This window comes from Lonchura striata, chromosome 2 (genome assembly GCF_050655825.1).
Source record: "Lonchura striata isolate lonStrDom1 chromosome 2, ASM5065582v1, whole genome shotgun sequence".
NCBI lineage: Eukaryota > Metazoa > Chordata > Aves > Passeriformes > Estrildidae > Lonchura > Lonchura striata.
In genome coordinates this window covers 156033104-156058507 of record NC_140704.1, presented here as the reverse complement: position 1 = coordinate 156058507, position 25404 = coordinate 156033104, and the positions used below count along the sequence as shown (strand labels likewise).

At 36.5% G+C, this 25404-nt stretch overlaps 1 protein-coding gene across 6 annotated transcripts in view; it reads right to left on the bottom strand.

The window, feature by feature from the left end:
* The window catches only part of RECQL4 (RecQ like helicase 4), a 65656-nt gene that overhangs the window by 3966 nt on the left and 36286 nt on the right, over nucleotides 1–25404 (bottom strand). The window contains exons 17-23 of one of the 6 annotated variants that reach the window (XM_085572702.1): nucleotides 21442–21579; nucleotides 19792–19882; nucleotides 16105–16237; nucleotides 13570–13748; nucleotides 9540–9702; nucleotides 6046–6157; nucleotides 1239–1341 (exon numbers count right to left, since the gene is read on the bottom strand). In XM_085572702.1, the coding sequence (XP_085428828.1) occupies nucleotides 1239–1341; nucleotides 6046–6157; nucleotides 9540–9702; nucleotides 13570–13748; nucleotides 16105–16237; nucleotides 19792–19882; nucleotides 21442–21579 (919 nt within the window). The other 5 variants (XM_085572706.1, XM_085572703.1, XR_014953175.1 and 2 more) reach the window with 5 other exon arrangements.

Below are 25404 nucleotides of genomic sequence, written 5' to 3'. Positions count from 1 at the left end.
AATTTGGGATTTTGGATTTTTATGCTTTTTGGAAAGTTGGGATTTTTGGAATTTGGGATTTTGGATTTTTATGCTTTTTGGAAAGTTGGGATTTTTGGAATTTGGGATTTTGGATTTTTATGCTTTTTGGAAAGTTGGGATTTTTGGAATTTGGGAATTTGGATTTTTATGCTTTTTGGAAAGTTGGGATTTTTGGAATTTGGGCTTTTGGATTTTTATGCTTTTTGGAAAGTTGGGATTTTTGGGATTTGGGATTTTGGATTTTTATGCTTTTTGGAAAGTTGGGATTTTTGGAATTTGGGCTTTTGGATTTTTATGCTTTTTGGAAAGTTGGGATTTTTGGAATTTGGGATTTTGGATTTTTATGATTATTGGAAATTGGGGATTGGGGAAATTAGGGATTTTTGGGATTGGGATTTTTATGCTTTTTGGAAAATAGGGATTTTTGTGATTTAAGATTTTTTGAAATTTGGAAATTTGGGATTTTTGGGATTTGGGATTTTGGATTTTTATGATTTTTGGAAATTGGGGATTTTTGGGATTGGGATTTTTATGCTTTTTGGAAAATTGGGATTTTTGTGATTTAAGATTTTTTGAAATTTGGGATTTTGGATTTTTATGATTTTTGGAAATTGGGGATTTTTGGGATTGGGATTTTTATGCTTTTTGGAAAATTGGGGATTTTGGAAATTGGGGATTTTTGTGATTTAAGATTTTTTGGAATTTGGAAATTTGGGATTTTTGGAATTTGGGCTTTTGGATTTTTATGCTTTTTGGAAAGTTGGGATTTTTGGGATTTGGGATTTTTGGGATTTTATGCTTTTTGGAAAGTTGGGATTTTTGGGATTTGGGAATTTGGATTTTTATGCTTTTTGGAAAGTTGGGATTTTGGGATTTTATGCTTTTTGGAAAGTTGGGATTTTTGGGATTTGGGATTTTGGATTTTTATGCTTTTTGGAAAGTTGGGATTTTTGGAATTTGGGATTTTGGGTTTTTATGCTTTTTGGAAAGTTGGGATTTTTGGGATTTGGGATTTTGGGTTTTTATGCTTTTTGGAAAGTTGGGATTTTTGGGATTTGGGATTTTGGGTTTTTATGCTTTTTGGAAAGTTGGGATTTTTGGAATTTGGGCTTTTGGATTTTTATGCTTTTTGGAAAGTTGGGATTTTTGGAATTTGGGCTTTTGGATTTTTATGCTTTTTGGAAAGTTGGGAATTTTGGGAATTTCGGGCTCCCCACCGATGCCGTGGAAGATCCTGGCCACGGCTCTTCCCGTGAATTCCTGCTCGGGGTTGGCCGCCAGCAGCTTCCGGATCTCGGCGCGGATTTCCTCCTCCTGCTCCTGCGGAATTCCGGGAAAATTCGGGAATTCTCAGCCACCATTCCCAAATTCCTGCAATTCCCCAAAATTCCCCCAACTCCCCAAAAATTCCCCCGTTTTTTCCTCCATTTTTCTCCCTAAACTCCCAATTTTCCCCCATTTTTCTCCAATTTATTCCCAATTTTCCCCCCAATTTATTCCCAATTTTCCCCCTTAAATTCCCAGTTTTTCCTCAATTTTCCCCAAATTCCCCCCCCCAAATTCCCGATTTTTCCCCCCAAAATTCCCTTTTTCCCCCCATTTCCCCCATTTTTTCCCAAATTTCCCAATTTTCCCTATTTCTTGTCCCAATTTTCCCTATTTCTTGTCCAATTTCCCCCCAATTTTTCCCCTAAACTTCCATTTTTTTCCCAATTTCTCTCCCACAAAATTCCCAATTTCCCCCCATTTCTCCCCTACATTTCCCTCATTTTTTCCCAAAATTCGCAATTTTCCCTATTTCTTGTCCCAAAATTCCCAATTTTTTGCCCAATTTTTCCCCAATGTCCCCCCAATTTTTCCCCTAAACTCCCAATTTTTTTCCCAATTTCCCCCCAAATTCCCAATTTTTTCCTCAATTTTCCCCAAATTCCCCATTTCCCCCAAAAATTCCCAATTTCCCCCCATTTCTCCCCTAAATTTCCCCATTTTTTCCCAAAATTCCCATTTTTCCCCATTACTCCCAATTTTCCCTGTTTTTCCCCAAAATTCCCATTTTCCCTCCAATTCTCCCCTAAATTTCTCCCAATTTTCCCCAAAATTCCCAATATCTCCCCCCTAAAATTCCCAACTTTTCGTCCATTTCTCCCCTAAATTTATCCAAATTTTTTCCAAAATTCCCAATTTTTTCCCCAATTCTCCCTTAAATTTCTCCTAACTTTCCTAATTTTCCCTAAAATTCCCAAATTTTCCCTATTTCTTGTCCCAAGATTCCCAATTTTTTGCCCAATTTCCCCCCTTAAATTCCCGATTTTTTCCTAAATTTTCCTCCTCAAATTCCCAATTTCTCTCCCACAAAATTCCCAATTTTCCCCCATTTCTTCCCAGATTTTTTCCTGTTTTTTCCCAATTTCCCCCATTTTTTCTCCCAGAATTTCCAAATTTCCCCCCAAATTTTTTTCCTTTTTTCCCCAATTTCCCCCCAAAATTCCCCAAACTCCGCCCTAATTTTTATCTCCATTTTTTCCTACTTTTCCTCATTTTCCCCCAATTTCTTCCCCAATTTTTTCCTATTTTTCCCCAATTCTTTTTGTAACTTTGCCTCAATTTTCCCCAATTCTTTCCTAATTTTCCCCCAATTTCCCCCCCAAAATTCCCCAATTTTTCCCCATCTCTTGTCCCAAAATTCCCAATTTCCCCCCCCAAAATTCCCCAATTTTTCCCCATCTCTTGTCCCAAAATTCCCAATTTTCCCCCCAATTTCTTCCCAATTTTTCCCCAAAAATTCCCCAATTTTTCTAATTTTTCCCTGTTTTTTTCCTATTTTTCCCTATTTTTCCGAAATCTCCCCCCAAAACTCCAATTTTTTCCCCATTTCTTTCCTGAAAATTCCCAATTTCCCCCCAATTTTTATCCCAATTTTCCCCCCAATTTTTGCCCATTTCTTCTCAATTTTTCCCCAATTTCCCCAAATTTTTTCTTTTTCTCCCCAATTTTCCCTCATTTCTTCCAATTTCCCCCCAAATTTTTCCATCTCCCCAATTTTTCCACATTTTCCCCCCATTTTTCCCCAAAATTCCCCAATTTTTCACCCCCAATTTATCCCCAATTTTTTTCCTTTTTTAATCCAAATTTTCCCCCATTTCCCCCCAATTTTTCCCCCAAATTTTTTCCTTTTCCCCCCAAATTTTTCCCCAATTATTTTGGTCTTTTTTTCCCTATTTTTCCCCCAATTTTTTTCCTTCTCCCCAATTTTTCCACATTTCCCCCCATTTTCCCCGAAATTCCCCAATTTTCCCCCAATTTTTTTTCCTTTTTTAATCCAAATTTTCCTGCATTTCCCCCAAATTTTTCCCCTATTTTTCCCCAATTATTTTGTATTTTTTTTTAATTTTCCCCATCTCCCCAATTTTTCCACATTTCCCCCCATTTTTCCCCAAAATTCCCCAATTTTTCACCCCCAATTTATCCCCAATTTTTTTCCTTTTTTAATCCAAATTTTCCCACATTTCCCCCCTATTTTCCGCCCAAATTTTTTCCTTTTCCCCCCAAATTTTTCCCCAATTATTTTGGTAATTTTTTTTCCTATTTTTCCCAAATTTTCCCCCGAATTTTTCCATCTCCCCAATTTTTCCACATTTCCGCCCATTATTCCCCAAAATTCCCCAATTTCACCCCAATTTAGCCTCAATTATTTTTCTTTTTTAATCCAAATTTTCCCCCTATTTTTCCCCCAAATTTTTTCATTTCTTCCCCAATTTTTCCCCAATTATTTTGGTAATTTTTTTCCTATTTTTCCCAAATTTCCCCCCAAATTTTTCCACATTTCCCCCCATTTTCCCCCCAATTTATCCTCAATTTTTTTCCTTTTTTAATCCAAATTTCCCCCCTATTTTTCCCCCAATCTTTTCCTTTCCCCCCCAATTTTTTCCCTAATTTTTCCCCAATTATTTTTGTATTTTTTATATTTTTCCCAAATTTTCCCCCAAATTTTTCCTTCTCCCCAATTTTTCCCCATTTCCCCCCAAAATTCCCGCCCAATTTATCCCGAAATTTTTTCCTTTTTTAATCCAAATTTTCCCGTATTTTCCCCCAAATTTTTTCCTTTTTTCCCCTAATTTCTCCCCAATTATTTTGGTCATTTTTTCCCTATTTTTCCCAGATTTTCCCCCAAATTTTTCCATCTCCCCAATTTTCCCACATTTCCCCCCATTTTCCCCCGAAATTCCCCAATTTTCCCCCAATTTTTTTTCCTTTTTTAATCCAAATTTTCCTGCATTTCCCCCAAATTTTTCCCCAATTATTTTGTATTTTTTTTTAATTTTTCCATCTCCCCAATTTTTCCACATTTCCCCCCATTTTTCCCCAAAATTCCCCAATTTCACCCCAATTTATCCCCAATATTTTTCCTTTTGTAATCCAAATTTTCCCCCTATTTTTCCCCCCAAATTTTTTCATTTCTTCCCCAATTTTCCCCTAATTTTTCCCCAATTATTTTGGTCATTTTTTCCCTATTTCTCCCAAATTTTCCCCCAATTTTTTTCCTTCTCCCCAATTTTTCCACATTTCCCCCCATTTTCCCCCGAAATTCCCCAACTTTTTTCCCTTTTTAAATCCAAATTTTCCTGCATTCCCCCAAATTTTTCCCCTATTTTTCCCCAATTATTTTGTATTTTTTTTTAATTTTTCCCTTCTCCCCAATTTTTCCACATTTCCCCCCATTATTCCCCAAAATTCCCCAATTTTTCACCCCCAATTTATCCCAAATTTTTTTCCTTTTTAATCCAAATTTTCCCGCATTTCCCCCCTATTTTTACCCCAAATTTTTTCCTTTTCCCCCAAAATTTTTCCCCTAATTTTTCCCCAATTATTTTGGTAATTTTTTCCCTATTTCTCCCAAATTTTCCCCCAATTTTTTTCCTTCTCCCCAATTTTTCCACATTTCCCCCCATTTTTCCCACAATTTATCCCCAAATTTTTTCCTTTTTTAATCCAAATTTTCCTGCATTTCCCCCCAATTTTTCCCCCAAATTTTTTCCTTTTCCCCTCTAATTTTTCCCCAATTATTTTGGTAATTTTTTTCCTATTTTTCCCAAATTTTCCCCCAAATTTTTCCATCTCCCCAATTTTTCCACATTTCCGCCCATTATTCCCCAAAATTTCCCTATTTATCCCCAAATTTTTTCCTTTTTAAATCCGAATTTTCCCTCTATTTTCCCCCAATTTTTTTCCCCAATTATTTTGTATTTTTTTTTAATTTTTCCCCCAAATTTTTCCTTCTCCCCAATTTTTCCACATTTCCCCCCATTTTCCCCCGAAATTCCCCAATTTTCCCCCAGTTTATCCCCAAATTTTTTTCCTTTTTTAGTCCAAATTTTCCTGCATTTCCCCCCTATTTTTCTCCCAATTTTTTCCTCTAATTTTTCCCAATTATTTTGTAATTTAAAAAAAAATTTTCCCAGATTTTCCCCCAAATTTTTCCATCTCCCCAATTTTTCCACATTTCCCCCCATTTTTCCCAAAAATACCCCAATTTATCCCCAATTTTTTTTCCTTTTTAATCCAAATTTTCCCCCATTTCCCCCCTATTTTCCCCCCAAACTTTTTCCTTTTCCCCCCAAATTTTTCCCCAATTATTTTATACATTTTTTAAAATTTTCCCCAAATTTCCCCATCTCCCCAATTTTTCCACATTTCCCCCCATTTTTCCTCCAATTTATCCCAATTTTTTTCCCTTTTTTAATCCAAATTTTCCTGCATTTCCCCCAAATATTTCCCCAATTATTTTGTATTTTTTTTTAATTTTTCCCCCAAATTTTTCCATCTCCCCAATTTTTCCACATTTCCCCCCATTTTCCCCAAAAATTCCCCAATTTATCCCCAATTTTTTTCCTTTTTTAATCCAAATTTTCCCCCATTTCCCCCTTATTTTCCCCCCAAACTTTTTCCTTTTCTCCCCAAATTTTTCCCCAATTATTTTATAATTTTTTTCTTCATTTTTCCCAAATTTTTCCCAATTTTTCCCACCTTTGGAATTTCTTCCTCCTCCTCCTCCTCCTCCCGGGGGGGGCTCAGGAAAAGGTCCCGGAGCAGCTCCCGGAGGCGCCGCTCCTGCAGCTCCGCAGGTTCCCGCGCCACGCTGCCAAAATTCCCAAATTTTGGGGCATTTTGGGGCATTTTTTGGAATTTTTGGCATTTCCGGGGGTTTTTACAGGGATTTCCAAAAAAAATTTGGGCTTTTTTGGAGGAAATTTGGGGTTTTTTTGATGATTTTTGGGGGTTTAAAAGCAAAATTTGGGAATTTTTCAGGGATTTTTTTTGGAGGAATTTTGGGAGGAATTTGGGAATTTTTTTGGAGGAATTTTGGGGTTTTGGTTCAGAAATTAAAAAAAATTGGGATTTTTTGGAGGAATTTTGGGTTTTTTTGAGGAATTTTTAGGATTTTTTTGAAGAATTTTTTGGGGAATTTTTGAGGAATTTTGGAGGAATTTTCTGAGAAATTTTGGGAATTTTTTGAGAAATCTTCAAGGCTATTTTTGGGAGTTTTTTGGGCCAATTTTGGGATTTTTAAAGGAATTTTTTGGGATTTTTTGGACAATTTTTGGGGGATTTTCTGGGGAATTTTTGGGAGGAATTTTGGGATGAATTTGGGAATTTTGGGGACGATTTTTGGAAGAAATTTGGGAATTTTTGGGAGGAACTTTGGCTCAGGAAATGCTCCCGGAGCCGCCGCTCCTGCAGCTCCGCAGGTTCCCGCGCCACGCTGCCAAAATTCCCAAATTTTGGGGCATTTTGGGGAATTTTTGGGAAATTTTGGGAATTTAGGGGGTTTTTACAGGCATTTCCAGAAAAAATTTGGGCTTTTTTGGAGGAAATTTGGGGTTTTTTTGATGATTTTTGGGGGTTTAAAAGCAAAATTTGGGAATTTTTCAGGGATTTTTTTTTGGGAGGAATTTGGGAATTTTTTTGGAGGAATTTTGGGGTTTTGGTTTGGAAATTTAAAAAAAAAATTCGTGATTTTTTGAGGAATTTTTGGGGTTTTTTTGAGGCATTTTCAAGGAAATTCTGGAATTTTGGAGGAATTTTCAAGGGAATTTTGGGAATTTTTTGGGGGAATTTTCAGGGATATTTTTGGGGTTTTTTGGAGGAATTTTGGTTTTTTTCCAGGAATTTTTAGGGTTTTCTTGAAGAATTTTTTGGAGGATTTTTGGGGTTTTTTGGAGGAATTTTCAAGGAAATTCTGGGAATTTTGGAGGAATTTTCTGAGAAATTTTGGGAATTTTTTGAGAAATCTTCAAGGCTATTTTGGGGGTTTTTTTGGACCAATTTTGGGATTTTTAAAGGAATTTTCAAGGAATTTTTTGGGATTTTTTGGACAATTTTTGGGGGAATTTTTGGGAGGATTTTTGGGATGAATTTGGGATTTTTTTGGGGAATTTTTGGATGAGTTTTGGGACCAATTTGGGGAATTTTTTCAGCAATTTTGGGCAATTTTTGGGATTTTTTTTTTGGCAATTTTTGAGGAATTTTTTGGATTTTTTTGGGATGATTTTTGGGAGGATTTTTGGGATGAACTTGGGATTTTTTTGTGGAATTTTTGGATGAGTTTTGAGACCAATTTGGGGAATTTTTTTTCAGCAATTTTGGACAATTTTTGGGATTTTTTTTCGGGCAAATTTTGAGGAATTTTTGGGACGATTTTTGGGTATTATTTTGGGATTTTTCCAGGAGTTTTAGGGATTCTTTTGGAGAATTTTAGGAATTTTCCAAGGAATTTGGGATAATTTTTGGAAGGAATTTCTGGGGATTTTCTTGGGAGAAATTTTGGATTTTTGGGGATGAATTTCAGGGATTTTTGCGGATTTTACTGGGAATTTTTTTTTGATTTTTCAGGATTTTTTTGGGGGAATTTTTGGGAATTTTTTGGGATTTTTCCAGGAGATTTTGGGATTCTTTTGGTGAATTTTAGGGATTTTCCAAGGAATTTTGGGGTAATTTTTGGAAGGAATTTTTGGGGAATCTCTTGGGAGAAATTTTGGATTTTTGGGGATGAATTTCAGGGATTTTTGCGGATTTTACTGGGAATTTTTTTTGATTTTTCAGGATTTTTTTGGGGGAATTTTTGGGAATTTTTTGGGGCAATTTTGGGAGGATTTCTGGGATAATTTTGGGATGTTTTTTTTTTGGGAATTCCCACCTGTGGAACATCCGGAAGCGGCGCCGCAGCCGCCCCAGCTCCGCCTTGGCCGGGGAATTTTTGGGAATTTTTTGGGATTCTTTTGGAGAATTTTAGGGATTTTCCAAGGAATTTGGGGTAATTTTTGGAAGGAATTTCTGGGGATTTTCTTGGGAGAAATTTTGGATTTTTGGGGATGGATTTCAGGGATTTTTGCGGATTTTACTGGGAATTTTTTTTGATTTTTCAGGATTTTTTTGGGGGAATTTTTGGGAATTTTTTGGGGCAATGTTGGGAGGATTTCTGGGATAATTTTGGGATGTTTTTTTTTGGGAATTCCCACCTGTGGAACATCCGGAAGCAGCGCCCTAGCCGCCCCAGCTCCGCCTTGGCCGGGGAATTTTTGGGAATTTTTTGGGAATTTTTTGGGATTCTTTTGGAGAATTTTAGGGATTTTCCAAGGAATTTTGGGGTAATTTTTGGAAGGAATTTTTGGAAGGAATTTTTGGGGAATCTCTTGGGAGAAATTTTGGATTTTTTGGGATGGATTTCAGGGATTTTTGCGGATTTTACTGGGAATTTTTTTTGATTTTTCAGGATTTTTTTTGGGAATTTTTGGGAATTTTTTGGGGCAATGTTGGGAGGATTTCTGGGATAATTTTGGGATGTTTTTTTTTGGGAATTCCCACCTGTGGAACATCCGGAAGCAGCGCCGCAGCCGCCCCAGCTCCGCCTTGGCCGGGGAATTTTTGGGAATTTTTTGGGAATTTTTTGGGATTCTTTTGGAGAATTTTAGGGATTTTCCAAGGAATTTTGGGGGAATTTCTGGAAGGAATTTTTGGAAGGAATTTTTGGGGAATCTCTTGGGAGAAATTTTGGATTTTTGGGGATGAATTTCACGGATTTTGGGGGATTTTACTGGGAATTTTTTTGATTTTTCAGGATTTTTTTGGGGGAATTTTTGGGAATTTTTTGGGGCAATGTTGGGAGGATTTTTGGGATAATTTTGGGATGTTTTTTTTGGGAATTCCCACCTGTGGAACATCCGGAAGCGGCGCCGCAGCCGCCCCAGCTCCGCCTTGGCCGGGGAATTTTTGGGAATTTTTTGGGATTCTTTTGGAGAATTTTAGGGATTTTCCAAGGAATTTTGGGGTAATTTTTGGAAGGAATTTCTGGGGATTTTCTTGGGAGAAATTTTGGATTTTTTGGGATGGATTTCAGGGATTTTTGCGGATTTTACTGGGAATTTTTTTTTATTTTTCAGGATTTTTTTCAGGATTTTTTTGGGGGAATTTTTGGGAATTTTTTGGGATAATTTTGGGATGTTTTTTTTGGGAATTCCCACCTGTGGAACATCCGGAAGCAGCGCCGCAGCCGCCCCAGCTCCTCCCGCTCGCGCCGCAGCCGCCGGGAATTCAGGAATTCCGACACCGAATCCAACTCGGCCCCGCTCAGGTCCCCGACGGCGCGGAAGCGGAAGGAGAATTCCCAAAATTCCACCCGGATCCCTGAAAATCCCCAAAAAAAATCCCAAAATTTCACCCGGAGCCCTGAAATTCCCAAAAAATTCCCAAAAAATTCGCAAAATTTCCATTGATTTTCAGCAAAATTCCCAGATTTTCCAGCAAAATTCCCAAAATTCTACCTGGATCCCTGAAATTCCCAAAAAATTCCCAAAATTCCCTCAAAATTCCCAAAATTCTACCTGGATCCCTGAAATTCCCAAAAAATTCCCAAAATCCCCCAAAAAATCCCAAAATTTCACCCGGATCCCTGAAATTCCCCAAAAAATTCCCAAAAAATTTGCAAAATTTCCATTGATTTTCAGCAAAATTCCCAAATTTTCCAGCAAAATTCCCATTGAATTCCCTCAAAATTCCCAAAATTCTACCTGGATCCCTGAAATTCCCAAAAAATTCCCAAAATTCCCACAGAATTCCCAAAATTCCACCCGGATCCCTGAAAATCCCCAAAAAAATCCCAAAATTTCACCCGGATCCCTGAAATTCCCCAAAAAATTCCCAAAAAATTTGCAAAATTTCCATTGATTTTCATCAAAATTCCCAAATTTCCCCAAAATTCCAATTGAATTTCCTCAGAATTCCAAAAATTCCACCTGGATCCCTGAAATTCCCCAAAAAATTTCCAAATTCCCAGCAAAATTCCCTCAAAATTCCCATTGAATTACTCCAAAATTCCCAAAATTCCATCAAAATTCTCCCAAAATTCATAAAATTCCACCTGGATCCCTGAAATTCCCCCAAAAAAATCCCCAAATTCCACCTGGATCCCTGAAATTCCCAAAAAATCCCAAAAGTTTCAGGAAAATTCTCATTGATTTTCATCAGAATCCCAAAAAAAATCCCCAAATTCCACCTGGATCCCTGAAATTCCCAAACACTTCCCTAATAATTCCCAAAATTTCACCTGGATCCCTGAAATTCCCAAAAAATTCCCAAAAAATTCCATTTGGATCCCTGAAATTCCCCAAAAATTCCTGCAAACTTCTAATTGGATTTCCTCAAAATTCCCAAAATTCCACCCGGATCCCTGAAAATCCCCCAAAAAAATCCCAAATTTCCAAGCAAAATTCCCATCGATTTTCATCAAAATTCCCCAAATTTCCCCAAAATTCCAATTGAATTTCCTCAGAATTCCAAAAATTCCACCTGGATCCCTGCAATTCCCAAAAAATTCCCCAAATTCCACCTGGATGCCTGAAATTCCTAAAAATTCCCCAAAATTCCACTTGGATCCCTGAAATTCCCCAAAAAATCCCCAAATTCCCATTGATTTTCATCAAAATTCCCAAAAATTCCAGCAAAATTCCCATTGAATTTTCTCAGAATTCCCAAAATTCCACCAGGATCCCTGAAATTCCCAAAAAAAATCCCAAAATTCCACGTGGATCCCTGAAATTCCCCAAAAAATTCGCAAAATTTCCATTGATTTTCATCAAAATTCCCAAATTTTCCAGCAAAATTCCCATTGAATTCCCTCAAAATTCCCAAAATTCCACCTGGATCCCTGAAATTCCCAAAAAATTCCCAAAATTCCACGTGGATCCCTGAAATTCCTAAAAAATTCCCAAAATTCCACCCGGATCCCTGAAAATCCCCCAAAAAAATCCCAAAATTCCACCCGGATCCCTGAAAATCCCCCAAAAAAATCCCAAAATTTCACCCGGATCCCTGAAATTCCCAAAAAATTCGCAAAATTTCCATTGATTTCCAGCACAATTCCCATTGAATTCCCTCAAAATTCCACCTGGATCCCTGAAAATCCCAAAAAATTCCCAAAATTCCCATTGGTTTTCATCAAAATTCCCCAAAAATTCCCAAAATTCCACCTGGATCCCTGAAAATCCCAAAAAATTCCCAAAATTCCCAAATTTTCCCCCCGAAATTCCCCAAAATTATCTCAAATTTCTCCCAAAATTCCACCCCAAAATCTCCTAAAATTCTGTCAACATTCCCAAAATTCCCAGCAAAATTCCCATTGATTTTCATCAAAATTCCCCAAAAAATTCCCACAGAATTCCCAAAATTCCACCTGGATCCCTGAAATTCCCCAAAAAATCCCCAAATTCCCAAATTCCTCCCAAAATATTCTCAAAATTTCCCCCAAATTCTCTCAAATTTCTCCCAAAATTCCCAGAAAAATTCCTATTGATTTTCATCAAAATTCCTCCCCAAATTTGTCCAAAATTCCCAAATTTCCCCCAAATTTTCTTAAAAACCCCCAAATTTTCCCAAAAATTCCCCCTAAATTCCTCTAAAACCCTCCCAAAATTTCTCCAAAATTCCTCAAATTTACCCCAAAATTCCCCAAATTCCTCCCCAAAAATCCCCAAATCTCCCCCAAATGCCCCCAAAATTCCCCCAAATTTCTCCAAAAATTCCAAAATTCCCAAATTTCCCCCCAAATTTCTCTAAAATCCCCCCAAAACGCCCAAATTTTCACCAAAAATCCCCAAATTTCCTCCAAAGTCTCCAAAAACCCCCAAATTTTCCCAAAAATTCCCAAATTTTCACCAAAAATCCCCAAATTTCCTCCAAAGCCTCCAAAAACACTCAAATTTTCCCAAAAATTCCCCTAAAATCCCCCAAAACACCCAAATTTTCTCCAAAAATCCCCAAATTTCCTCCAAAACCACTCAAATTTTCCCAAAAATTCCCCTAAAATCTCCCCAAAACACCCAAATTTTCTCCAAAAATCCCCAAATTTCCTCCCAAGTCTCCGAAAAGCCCCAAATTTTCCCAAATTTTCCCCCAAATTTCTCTAAAATCCCCCCAAAATGCCCAAATTTTCACCAAAAATCCCCAAATTTCCCCCAAAGCCTCCAAAACCACTCAAATTTTCCCAAAAATTCCCCTAAAATCCCCCCAAAATGCCCAAATTTTCACCAAAAATCCCCAAATTTCCCCCAAATTTCCTCCAAAGTCTCTCAAATTTTCCCAAAAATTCCCCTAAAACACCCAAATTTTCACCAAAAATCCCCAAATTTCCTCCCAAGTCTCCGAAAACCCCCAAATTTCCCCAAATTTTCCCCAAAATTCCCAAATTTCCCCCCAAATTTCTCTAAAATCCCCCCAAAACACCCAAATTTTCACCAAAAATCCCCAAATTTCCTCCAAAGTCTCCAAAAACCCCCAAATTTCCCCAAATTTCCCCTAAAATCCCCCCAAAACACCCAAATTTTCTCCAAAAATCCCCAAATTTCCCCCAAATTTCCTCCAAAGTCTCCGAAAAGCCCCAAATTTCCCCAAATTTCCTCCAAAGTCTCCAAAACCACTCAAATTTTCCCAAAAATTCCCCTAAAATCCCCCCAAAACGCCCAAATTTTCTCCAAAAATCCCCAAATTTCCTCCCAAGTCTCCGAAAACCCCCAAATTTCCCCAAATTTCCCCCAAATCCCCCCAAAATTACCCCAAATTTTCTTAAATTCCCCCAAATTTACAAAATTCCCAAATTTCCCCCCAAATTTCTCTAAAATCCCCCCAAAACACCCAAATTTTCTCCAAAAATCCCCAAATTTCCTCCCAAAGTCTCCAAAAACACTCAAATTTTCCCAAAAATTCCCCTAAAATCCCCCCCAAAACGCCCAAATTTTCTCCAAAAATCCCCAAATTTCCTCCAAAGTCTCCAAAACCACTCAAATTTTCCCAAAAATTCCCCTAAAATCCCCCCCAAAACGCCCAAATTTTCTCCAAAAATCCCCAATTTTCCCCCAAATTTCCTCCAAAGTCTCTCAAATTTTCCCAAAAATTCCCCTAAAACACCCAAATTTTCACCAAAAATCCCCAAATTTCCCCCAAAGTCTCCAAAAAGCCCCAAATTTTCCCAAATTTTCCCCAAAATTCCCAAATTTCCACCTTTTCCCTGGATCCGGCTCAGGCTCTGCCGCAGCCTCGGCCAATCCCAGCCCAGGGCGTCGCTCAGGGCGACGGCGTCGAACTCCAGCGGCCCCGAAATTCCCAAATTTCCCAAATTTCCCGAAATTCCCGAAATTCCCGAGGTCCCCCGAGCCAGCAGGAATTCCAGGGGGGGGCACCTGGGGGAAAAACAAAAAAAAAATTCAATTTTTTCCTGTTTTTTCCCTCATTTTTTCCCAATTTTCTCCATTTTTTAATCCCAATTTTCAGCCCAAATTTCACCACAAATTGCCCAATTTTCCCCCAAAATTTCCCAATTTTTTCCCCCAAATTTTCCCCCAAAGCCCCCAATTTTTTTTCCTCAAATTTTCTAGAAGTCCCCATTTATTTTTCACCACATTTTCCATTTTTTAACCCAAATTTCCCCTCAAAAGTCTGAAATTTCCCCCAAATTTCCCCATTTTTCCCCAAATTTCACCCCAAATTTCCCAATTTTTACCTAAAGTTCCCTCCAAATTTTCCCCCAAAGCCCCAATATTTTTCCCCCCAAATTTCCCAAAATTCCCCAATTTTTTTCCCATCAAATTCTCCAATTTTTAACCCAAATTTCCCCTCAAAATCCTCAATTTTCCCCCCAAATTTCCCAAAATTCCCCAATTTTTTTCCCACCAAATTCTCCAATTTTTAACCCAGATTTCCCCTCAAAAGTCTCAATTTTCCCCCCAAAATTTCCCAATTTTCCGCCCAAATTTCACCCCAAATTTCCCAATTTTTAATCCAAATTTTCCCCACAAATTTCCCAATTTTTTCCCAAAATTTCCCCCGATATTTACTCCAAATTTTCCCGACAATTTTCCCCAAAATTTCCCAATTTTTCCCCATTTTTTGCCCCAATTTTTCCCCATTTTTTGCCCCAATTTTTCCCCTCAAATTCCCTCCAAATTTTCCCCCAAAAAATCCCAATTTTTAGCCCAATTTTCACCCCAAATTTTCCTCCAAAATTTCCCAATTTCCACCCCAAATTTTCCCCTAAGTGTCACCAGAATTTGTCCATTTTTCCCCAAATTTTCCTCAAAAAATTCCCAATTTTTACCTCAAATTTTCCCCAAATTCTCCCCCAAAAAATTCCCAATTTTTACCCCAAATTTCTCTATTTTTGACTTAAATTTCCTCCCAAATTTCCCCATAAAATTTCCCCCAAAATTTCCCCAATTTTACCCCAAATTTACCAATTTTTAGCTCAAATTTTTTGCAAAAATTCAGATTTTCCCCCAAAACTTCCCAGTTTCCCCCAAAATTTCCCCAAAATCTCTCAATTTTTACCTGAAATTTGCCCAAATTCCCCAATTTTTACCCCAAATTTCCCCCAAAATTTCCCCCCAAATTCCCAATTTTTACAGCAACTTTTCCTCCAAATTTCCCAATTTTTGACCCAAATTTTTCCTCCAAAATTTTATCAATTTCCCCCAAATTTCCCGGTTTTCCACCCAAATTTTCCCAAAATTTCTCAATTTTAACCCAAAATTTCCACATAATTCTCCCATTTTTCCCCACAAATTTTCCCCCAAATTTCCTCCCCTAAATTTCCCCAAATTTCCCCATTTTTCTCCCAAATTTTACCCCAAATTTCCCCCAATTTCCACCCCAAAATTTCTCCAAATTTCTCAATTTTTTACCTGAAATTCCCTCAAAATTTCCCATTTTTACACCAAATTTTCAACCAAAATGTCTTAACTTTTCCCCCAAATTTCCTCAAATTTTCACCTCCAAAATTTTCCAATTTTCACCCCAAATTTCCCCAAAAATTCCCAATTTTCCTCCAAATGTCCCCCCCAAAAATTCCCATTTTTTTCCCCAAATTTCCCCCAATTTCCACCTCAAAATTTCTCCAAAATTCTCAATTTTTTGCCTCAAATTCCCCATTTTTACACCAAATTTTCAACCAAAATTCTCAATTTTTTGCCTCAAATTCCCCATTTTTACATCAAATTTTCAACCAAAATTCCTTAATATTTCCCCCAAATTTCCTCAAATTTTCCCAATTTTTACCTCCAAAATTTCCCAATTTTCACCCCAAATCTTCCCCAAAAATTCCCAATTTTCCTCCAAATATTCCCCCAAAATTTCCCGATTTTTCCCCCAAATTTCTCAATTTTTTGCCTCAAATTCCCCATTTTTACACCAAATTTTCAACCAAAATTCTCAATTTTTTGCCTCAAATTCCCCATTTTTACATCAAATTTTCAACCAAAATTCCTTAATATTTCCCCCAAATTTCCTCAAATTTTCCCAATTTTTACCTCCAAAATTTCCCAATATTTACCTCCAAAATTTTCCATTTTTGCCCCAAAAATCCCCCCAAAAAATTCAATTTTTACCTCCAAAATTTCCCATTTTTCCCCCAAAATTTCCCGATTTTCCCCCAAAAAATTCAATTTTTTCCCCAAATTTTCCCCTTTTCACCCAAATCCCCCCCAAATTCCTCCCATAACCCCAAAATTTGGGGAATTTTGGGGAATTTTGGGAATTTTTCACCCCCGCGCCGCCTCCCGCAGCCGCTCCGAGGAATTCCCGGGAATTCGGATCCGGCACCGGGCGGGGCCGGGAGGGAAAAGCTGCAGGAGCCGCCCCGGGTGCAGCTCCAGGAGGCACAGGAGGGTCTGGATTCCTGGGAAAAAAATGGGAATTTTGGGAAAAAAAAGTGGGAAAAGGTTAGAGGAAAATTGGGAAAAAAAAATCGGGAAAAATCGGTGAAAAAATGGAGAAAATCGGGGGAAAAATGAGGATTTTAAGGGGGAAAAATGGGAATTTTTTGGGTAAGATTTGGGAAGAAAATTGGGGAAATTTAGGGGGAATTTGGGGAAAAAATTTGGGGAATTTAGAAGGATAATGGGAAAAATCTGGGGGAAAATTGGGAAAAAATTGGGAAATTTTGGGGGAAACTTGGGAAAAAAATGGGAAATTTTGAGGGAGAATTTGGGTAAAATTCGGGAATTTTTTTATGATAATTTGGGGAAAACATTGGGGAAAAATTGGGAAAAAATTTCAGGAAATTTGGGTAAAATTGGGGAAAAAATGGGAAATTGAAGGGGAAAATTGGGAAAATATTGGGAATTTTTTGGGGGAATTGGGAGGAAAATTTGGGAATTCCTGGGGAAAAATTCTGGAAAATTTTTGGCAAAACTTGGAGAAAATTGGGGGGAAAACGACAAAAATTTGAGGAATTTTGGGGAAAAAATGGCAAAAATTGGGGGAAAATGGGGAAAAATTTGGGTAAAAATTAGGGGAAAATTGGGGAAAATGGGCAAAAATTCAGGTAAAAAAGGTTAAAAAATGGGGAGTTTTAGGGGAAAAATGCATAAAAAATTTGGAATGTATTTGAGAAAATTTGGGGGGAAAACTGAGGAATTTAGAGAAAAACTTCAGGAATTTTTGTGGGGAATTTGGGGAGAATTTTGGGAATTCCCAGGAAGGGCCGGGAGGGAAAAGCTGCAGGAGCCGCCCCGGGTGCAGCTCCAGGAGGCACAGGAGGGTCTGGATTCCTGGGAAAAAAATGGGAATTTTGGGAAAAAAAAGTGGGAAAAAGTTAGAGGAAAATTGGGAAAAAAAATTCGGGGAAAATCGGGGGAAAAATGGAGAAAATCGGGGGAAAAATGAGGATTTTAAGGGGGAAAAATGGGAATTTTTTGGGTAAGATTTGGGAAGAAAATTGGGGAAATTTAGGGGGAATTTGGGGGAAAAAATTTGGGGAATTTGGGGAAAAAATTTGGGGAATTTAGAAGGATAATGGGAAAAATCTGGGGGAAAATCGGGGGAATTGGGAAAAAATTGGGAAATTTTGGGGGAAAATTGGGAAAAAAATGGGAAATTTTGGGGGAGAATTTGGGTAAAATTTGGGAATTTTTTTGGGATAATTTGGGGAAAAAATTGGGGAAAAATTTCAGGAAATTTGGGTAAAATTGGGGAAAAAATGGGAAATTGAAGGGGAATTTTTTGGGATTATTTGGGTAAAATTTGGGAAGAAAATTGGGGAAATTTAGGGGGAATTTGGGGAAAAAATTTGGGGAATTTAGAAGGATAATGGGAAAAATCTGGGGGAAAATTGGGGGAATTGGGAAAAAATTGGGAAATTTTGGGGGAAAATTTGGGTAAAATTCCGGAAAATTGGGAAAAAAAATTCGGGAAAAATTGGGGGAAAAATGGAAAAAATCGGGGGGAAAATGGGGAAAAAATCTGAATTTTCGGGGGATAATTCGAGTGGAAATTTGGGAAAAATTTGGGTAAAAATTGGGAATGATTTGGAAAAATTTGGGAAAAATCTGGGTAAAAAAAAAAAATCTGGGGAAAATTGGGAAAAAAAACTTGGGGAAAAATTTTGGAATTTTGGAGGGATTTAGGGGAAAATTGGGAGGTTTTGGGGGAAAATTTGGGGAAAATTTGGGTAAAAATTGGGAGATATTTGGGGGAAATTTGGGAAAAAACGGGGAATTTAAGAGGAAAAAAATTTGGGAATTAATAGAAAAAAATTTGGGAAAATTTGGTGAAAAAATGAGGAATTTAAGGGGAAAAAATGGGAAATTTTTGGGATTATTTGGGTAAAATTTGGGAAAAAATTGGGGAAATTTTGGGGAAAATTGGGGAGAAAATGGGGAATTTAAGGGTAAAGAATTGGAAATTTTGGGGATAATTTGGGAAAAAATGTGGAAAAAGATTGTAGGAAAAATGAGGAAAATTGGAAAAATTTAGGGGTAAAGATGGGGAAAAATGGGGAAGAAATGGGGAATTTAAGGAGAAAAAAAATGGGGAAAAAATTGGGAATTAAAGGAAAAAAAAGTGGAAAATTTGGGAAAAAATCGAGAAATTTAGGGGGAAAAAGAAAAAATTTGGGGAATTTAGAGGCAAAAAATTGGGGGAAAATTTGAGGAATGTAGGGGGAAAATTCAGAAAAATTTGGGAATTATTTAGCGGGAGCTTGGGGGAAAATTTGGGAATATATTGGGGAAATTTGGGGAAAAAATTGGGAATATTTTGGGGGAATTGGAGGAAAATTGGGTAAAAAAATCTGGGAAATTTGGGGGAAAAACGGGGAAAATTTGGGTAAAAATTGGGAAATATTTGGGGGAAATTTGGGAAAAAATGGGGAATTTAAGAGAAAGAAAATTTGGGAAAATTTGGTGAAAAAATGCTGAAAATCAGGGAAAAAATGAGGAATTTAAGGGGAAAAAATGGGGAAAAAATGGGGAAAAAATGGGGAAAAAATGGGAATTTTTTGGGATTATTTGGGTAAAATTTGGGAAAAAATAGGGGAAATTTTGGGGAAAAGGGGGAATTGTTTAGCATGAGTTTGGGGGAAAATTTGGGAATATTTTGGGGAAATTTGGGGAAAAAATTTGGAATATTTTGGGGGAATTGGAGGAAAATTGGGTAAAAAAATCTGGGAAATTTGGGGGGAAAAACGGGGAAAATTTGGGTAAAAATTGGGAAATATTTGGGGGAAATTTGGGAAAAAATGGGGAATTTAAGAGAAAGAAAATTTGGGAAAATTTGGTGAAAAAATGCTGAAAATCAGGGAAAAAATGAGGAATTTAAGGGGAAAAAATGGGGAAAAAATGGGGAAAAAATGGGGAAAAAATGGGAATTTTTTGGGATTATTTGGGTAAAATTTGGGAAAAAATAGGGGAAATTTTGGGGAAAAGGGGGAATTGTTTAGCATGAGTTTGGGGGAAAATTTGGGAATATTTTGGGGAAATTTGGGGAAAAAATTGGGAATATTTTGGGGGAATTGGAGGAAAATTGGGTAAAAAAATCTGGGAAATTTGGGGGGGAAAATGGGGAAAATTTGGGTAAAAATGGGGAATTTAAGGGTAAAAAATGGGAAAAGATTGGGAATATTTTGGGATAAGTTGGGGGGAATTTTGGAAAATTTCAAAGGGAATTTGGGTCAAAAATGAGGAATTTAAGGCAGAAAATCCCCCAAAAATTGGGGAAAAAATGGGAAATTTTGGGGACAAATTTGGGGAAATTTTTTGGGGGGAATATCAGGGAAAAAGTGGGAATTTTCAAGGGAATTTGGGTGAAAAATGAGGATTTTAAGGTAGGAAATCCCCCAAAAAATTGGGTAAAAAATGGGGATTTTTGGGAATTTGGATTTTTTGGGAATTTGGGGGTGGAATTTTGGGAATTTGGGGGTGAAATTATGGGATGGAATTTCCGAATTTTCACCTTCCTCCCACAGGTCCAGCTCCTGCACCAACTCCTGCACCGGGAGGCTTCGCTCGTGCCCGCGGCAAATCCGGGAATTTTTTGGGAATTCCTGGAAAAAAAACCCCAAAAATATTCCAAATTTACCTAAATTTTAAATTTTTCCCCCATTTCCCCCAAAATTCTCTAAATTTCCCCCAATTTTTCCCCAAAAATTCTTGAATTTTTCTTCAAATTTTCCTCATTTTTTCCTAAACTTCCCAATTTTTTCCCTCCAAATTCACCAGATTGTTCCAATTTTCCCCAAATTTTCCCCAATTTTCCCCAATATATTCCCGGATTTTTCGATTTCCCAATTTTTACCCAAATTTCCCCCCTTTTTTCCCATAAAATTCCAGAACTTTCCCCCAATTTTTTCTCAACTATTCCCCAATTTTCCCCAAATTTTTTACCCAATTTTATTCCCAAATTTTCCTTATTTTCCCCCTAAATTCCCCAAATTTTCTCCCAAAATGTCACCCATTTTCCCCCTAAATTTTCTCAATTTTTGCCTTAAATTCCCCAAAAAATTCCCCAAATTTTCTCCCAAATATTCCCAAATTTTCCCCCAAATTGTCATCATTTTTCCATTACATTTCCCAATTTTTATACAAAGATTCCCAAATTTCCCCCAAATTTTTCCCCAAATTTCCTTCATTTTTTCCTTAAGTTCCCAAATTCCCCCCAATATTCCCCAATTTTCCCCATTTTTTAAATGTTTTCCCCAATTTTAAAATTTTTCCCCCTTTCCCCCCAAAATTTTCCCAATTTTTCCCTTAAAAATCCCAATTTTTTCTTCATATTTTCCCCCATTCTTTTCTCAAATTTCTACCAATTTTTCCCAAATTTTTCCCAAATTTCCTCAACTATTTACCAATTTTTTTCTCAAGTTTTCTTCAAATGCCCCCACATTAAAAAAAAATTTCTCTAATTTTTTACCTAAATTTTCCACCAAATTTCCCCGTTTTTTCCCAAAATTTCCCCAATTTTCACACCAATTTTCCCCAAAAATTTCCCCAAAATTTTCTTCATTTTTCCATTAAATTCCCCAAATATTCACCACAAAATTTTCCCAAATTTTTCCCAATTTTTTGCCAGAATTTTCCAAAAATTTCCCCATTTTCCCGCTATTATTCCCCAAATTTTGCCTTAAATTCCCCAAATTTTCCCTGATTTTCCCCTAAATTTTCTCATTTTTTTCTCAAATTTTTGCCCAAGATTTCCCCAAATTTTCCCATTTTTTCACCAAACTCCCCAATTCTTTTCCCAAAAATCCCTCCCCAATTGTTCCCCAAATTTTCTCAAATTTTCAATTTTTTGCCCAAATTTCACAATTTTTCCCAGATTTTCATCCCAATTTTTCACCCCAATTTTTTCTCAAATATTTCCCAAATATTACCCAAAATTTCCCCCCAAAATTCCCATTTTTTTTCCCAATTTCCCCCCAGATTTTTTCTCAAATATTCCCCAATTTTTTTCCCAGATTTTCTTCCAAATATTCCCCAATTTTTCACCTCAAATTTTCCCATTTTTTTCTCCAAATTCCCCCAATTTTTCCCCAAATTCTCCCCCAAAAATCCCAATTTTCCCTCCTTTTAAATCCCATTTTTTTCTCTTTATTCCGACCCAAACCTGGGAATTTTCCGGAATTTTTCCGTGAATTTCCCGACATTTGCAAGGAGCGAAAACTTTTTGGATCAAAGTCTTGACCACCCAAAAATCCACGGAATTTTCATGGATGTGACGCCGAAATTCCAAATAATCCTCTTCCTGTTAAAAAAAAAAAAATTAAATTCATTCCAAAATCCCAATTTTTGGGAATTTTTCCCCAAAAAAGTCCCCCCAAAATTGGCCAAAATTCCACCAAAATTCAAATTTTTCCCCTCAAAATTTTAATTTTTAAAAATATTTCCAGCCTCAAAATCCCCCAAAATTTTCTTATTTTGTGCCTAAAAGTCCCAATTTTACACAAATTTTCCTGAAATTCAAAATTTTGCCCCAAATTTTCCTGGAATTTCCAAATTTCCGCTCAGATTTTTCCAATTTTCCACACAAATTTTCATAAAATTTTCCCAATTTTTTCCCATTTTTACCCAAGTTTTTCTGTGGCATTTTCCCAATTTTTCTGGTTTTTTTCCATTATTTCTGTAATTTTTTCCACTTTTTATCCCATTTTTACCCCAAATTTTCTCAGATTTTCCCCAATTTTTTCCCTGATTTTTTCCCATCTTCCCCTCAATTTTTCTGTGTTTATTTCCCATTTTTCCCCCGTTTTTTCCCCCGTTTTTTCCCTAATTTTTCTCCTATGTTATCCCAATTTTCCCCCCAATTTTTCTGCAAATTTTTCCAAATTTTCCCCCTTTTTTTCCCAATTTTTCCCAGATTATTTCCTGATTTTCCCCTAATTTTTCCCAAGTTTTCTGTGATTTTATTTTATTTTTCCCTAATTTTTCCCCCATTTTTCTCATTTTCCACCCAAATTTTCTCCAATTTTTCCCAAATTTCCCTCAATTTTTTCCCAATTCCTTTCCATTTTTACCCCACCTTTTCTGTGATTTTTCCCAATTTCCCCTCAATTTTTCTCAATTTTTTCCCCATTTTTCCCCTAGTTTTTCTCCAATTTTCCCATATTTTTCTCAGATTTTCCCAATTTTTCCCCAGCTTTTCCCCAACTTTCCCCCATTTTTCTCTTATTTTTTCCCAATTTTTTGCCCAAATTTTCTCCAATTTTTCTACCAATTTTTTCCTAATTTTTGACCCATTTTCCCCCAATTTTTCTCTGATTTTTTCCCATTTTACCCCAATTTTTCTGCGATTTCCCCCCAGTTTCTCCCAATTCTTCCCCCAATATCCCTGATTCTTTCACATATTTTTCCCAATTTTCCCCCATTTTTCCCCAATTTTTCTCTGATTTTTCCGAATTTTACCCCATTTTTACCATAATTTCTTCCAATTTTCCCATATTTTTTTGATTTTTCTCAAATTTTCCACCGTTTTTCCCCCAATTTTTCTCTGATGTTTTCCCTATTTTTACCCTAATTTCTTCCAATTTTCCCATATTTTTCTCCAATTTTTTCTCTAATTTTCCCCAATTTTTCTCAATTTTTCCCATTTTTTCTCAGATTTTTCCCAATTTTTCCTCCATTTTTCCTCATTTTTTCCTCCATTTTTTCTCAGATTTTCCACAATTTTCCTCAAATTTTTCTCCAATTTTCCCCCATTTTTTCCCAATTTTACCTCCACTTTTCTCAGATTTTCCCCAATTTTTTGTCCATTTTTTGTTAGATTTTCCCCATTTTTCCCCCATTTTTTCTCCGATTTCCCCAATTTTTCCTCAATTTTTTCTCTGATTTTTCCTCCATTATTTCTCCAATTTTCCCCTTTTTTCACCGATTTTCCCCAATTTTTCCCCTCCATTTTTTCTGATTTTTCTCCAATCTTCCCCATTTTTCCTCCATTTTTTCTCCAATTTTCTCCAATTTTTTCCCCATTTTTTCTCTGATTTTTCTCAAATTTCTCCCATTTTTTCCCCGATTTTCCCCAATTTTTCCCACATTTTTTCTCCGATTATTCTCCTATCTTCCCCATTTTTCCTCCATTTTTTCTCCGATCTTCCCCAATTTCCCCCCATTTTTCCTCCAATTTTTCCCCCATTTTTCCTACATTTTTTCTCAGATTTTTCCCCATTTTTCCCCATTTTTCCTCCGATTTTTCCCAATTTCCCCCAATTTTCCCTTCATTTTCCTCTGATTTTTCTCCAGTTTTCCCCCATTTTTCCCTCCATTTTTCTCCGATTTTTCCCCAATTTTTCCCCCATTTTTTCTCTGATTTTTCCCAATTTTCCCCCATTTTCAACCTAATTTTTCTCCAATTTTCCCAATTTTTCCACAATTTTTCTCCGATTTTCCCCAATTTTCCCTCCATTTTTTCTCCAATTTTTACCAATCTTTCCCCCATTTTTTCTGTGATTTTCCCCCAATTTTTCTCCAATTTTACCTCCATTTTTTCTCCGATTTTTCCCCAACTTTCCCCCATTTTTCCCCAATTTTTCTCCGATTTTCCCCAATTTTCCCACAAATTTTTCTTATTTTTTTCCCATTTTTACCCTAATTTTTCTCCAATTTTACCCATTTTTTCTCAGATTTTACCCAATTTTCCCTCCATTTTTTCCTAATTTTTCCCAAATTTTTCCCCCAATTTTTCTCCAATTTTCCCTCCATTTTTTCCTAATTTTTCTCCAATTTTCCCCAATTTTTTCTCCAATTTCCCCAATTTTTCCCCCATTTTTTCCCGATTTTTCCCAATTTTCCCCCATTTTCAGCCTAATTTTTCTCCAATTTTCCCCATTTTTTCTCCTAATTTTTCTCCAATTTTCCCCAATTTTTCCCGATTTTTCCCAATTTTCCCCCATTTTCAGCCTAATTTTTCTCCAATTTTCCCCATTTTTTCTCCGATTTTTCCCCGATTTTTCCCAATTTTCCCTCCATTTTTTCCTAATTTTTCCCCAATTTTCCCCCAATTTTTCCCCAATTTTCCCCATTTTTTCTCAGATTTTTCCCAATTTTTCCCCAATTTTCTCTCCATTTTTTCCTAATTTTTGCCCATTTTTTCCCCAATTTTTCTCCAATTTTCCCCATTTTTTCTCCGATTTTTCCCAATTTTTCCCCAATTTTCCCTCCATTTTTTCCTAATTTTTCCCCAATTTTCCCCCAATTTTTCCCCAATTTTCCCCATTTTTTCTCCGATTTTTCCCAATTTTTCCCCAATTTTCCCTCCATTTTTTCATAATTTTTCCCCAATTTTTCTCCCATTTTTTCTCCGATTTTTCTCCCATTTTTTCTCCGATTTTTCCCAATTTTCCCTCCATTTTTTCCTAATTTTTCCCCAATTTTTCCCCCATTTTTTCTCCAATTTTACCCATTTTTTCTCTGATTTTCCCCAATTTTCCTCTAATTTTTCCCAATTTTTCTCTGATTTTTCCCCCATTATTTCCCTGATTTTCCCCATTTTTTCCCCAATTTTCCCTCCATTTTTTCCTAATTTTTCCCCATTTTTTCCCCAATTTTTCTCCAATTTTCCCCATTTTTTCTCCAATTTCCCCAATTTTTCCCCAATTTTTCTCCGATTTTTCCCAAATTTCCCTCCATTTTTTCCTAATTTTTCCTCAATTTTTCCCCCATTTTTTCTCCGATTTTCCCCAATTTTTTCTCCAATTTTTCTCAAATTTTTCCCAATTTTTCCCAATTTTCCCTCCATTTTTTCCTAATTTTTCCCCAATTTTTCCCCCATTTTTTCTCCAATTTTCCCCATTTTTTCTCCGATTTTTCCCAATTTTCCCTCCATTTTTTCCTAATTTTTCCCCAATTTTTCCCCCAATTTTCCCCATTTTTTCTCAGATTTTTCCCAATTTTTCCCCAATTTTCCCTCCATTTTTTCCTAATTTTTCCCCATTTTTTCCCCCATTTTTTCTCCAATTTTACCCAATTTTTCTCCGATTTTTCCCAATTTTCCCTCCATTTTTTCCTAATTTTTCCTCAATTTTCCCCCCATTTTTTCTCCGATTTTCCCCAATTTTTTCTCCAATTTTTCTCAAAT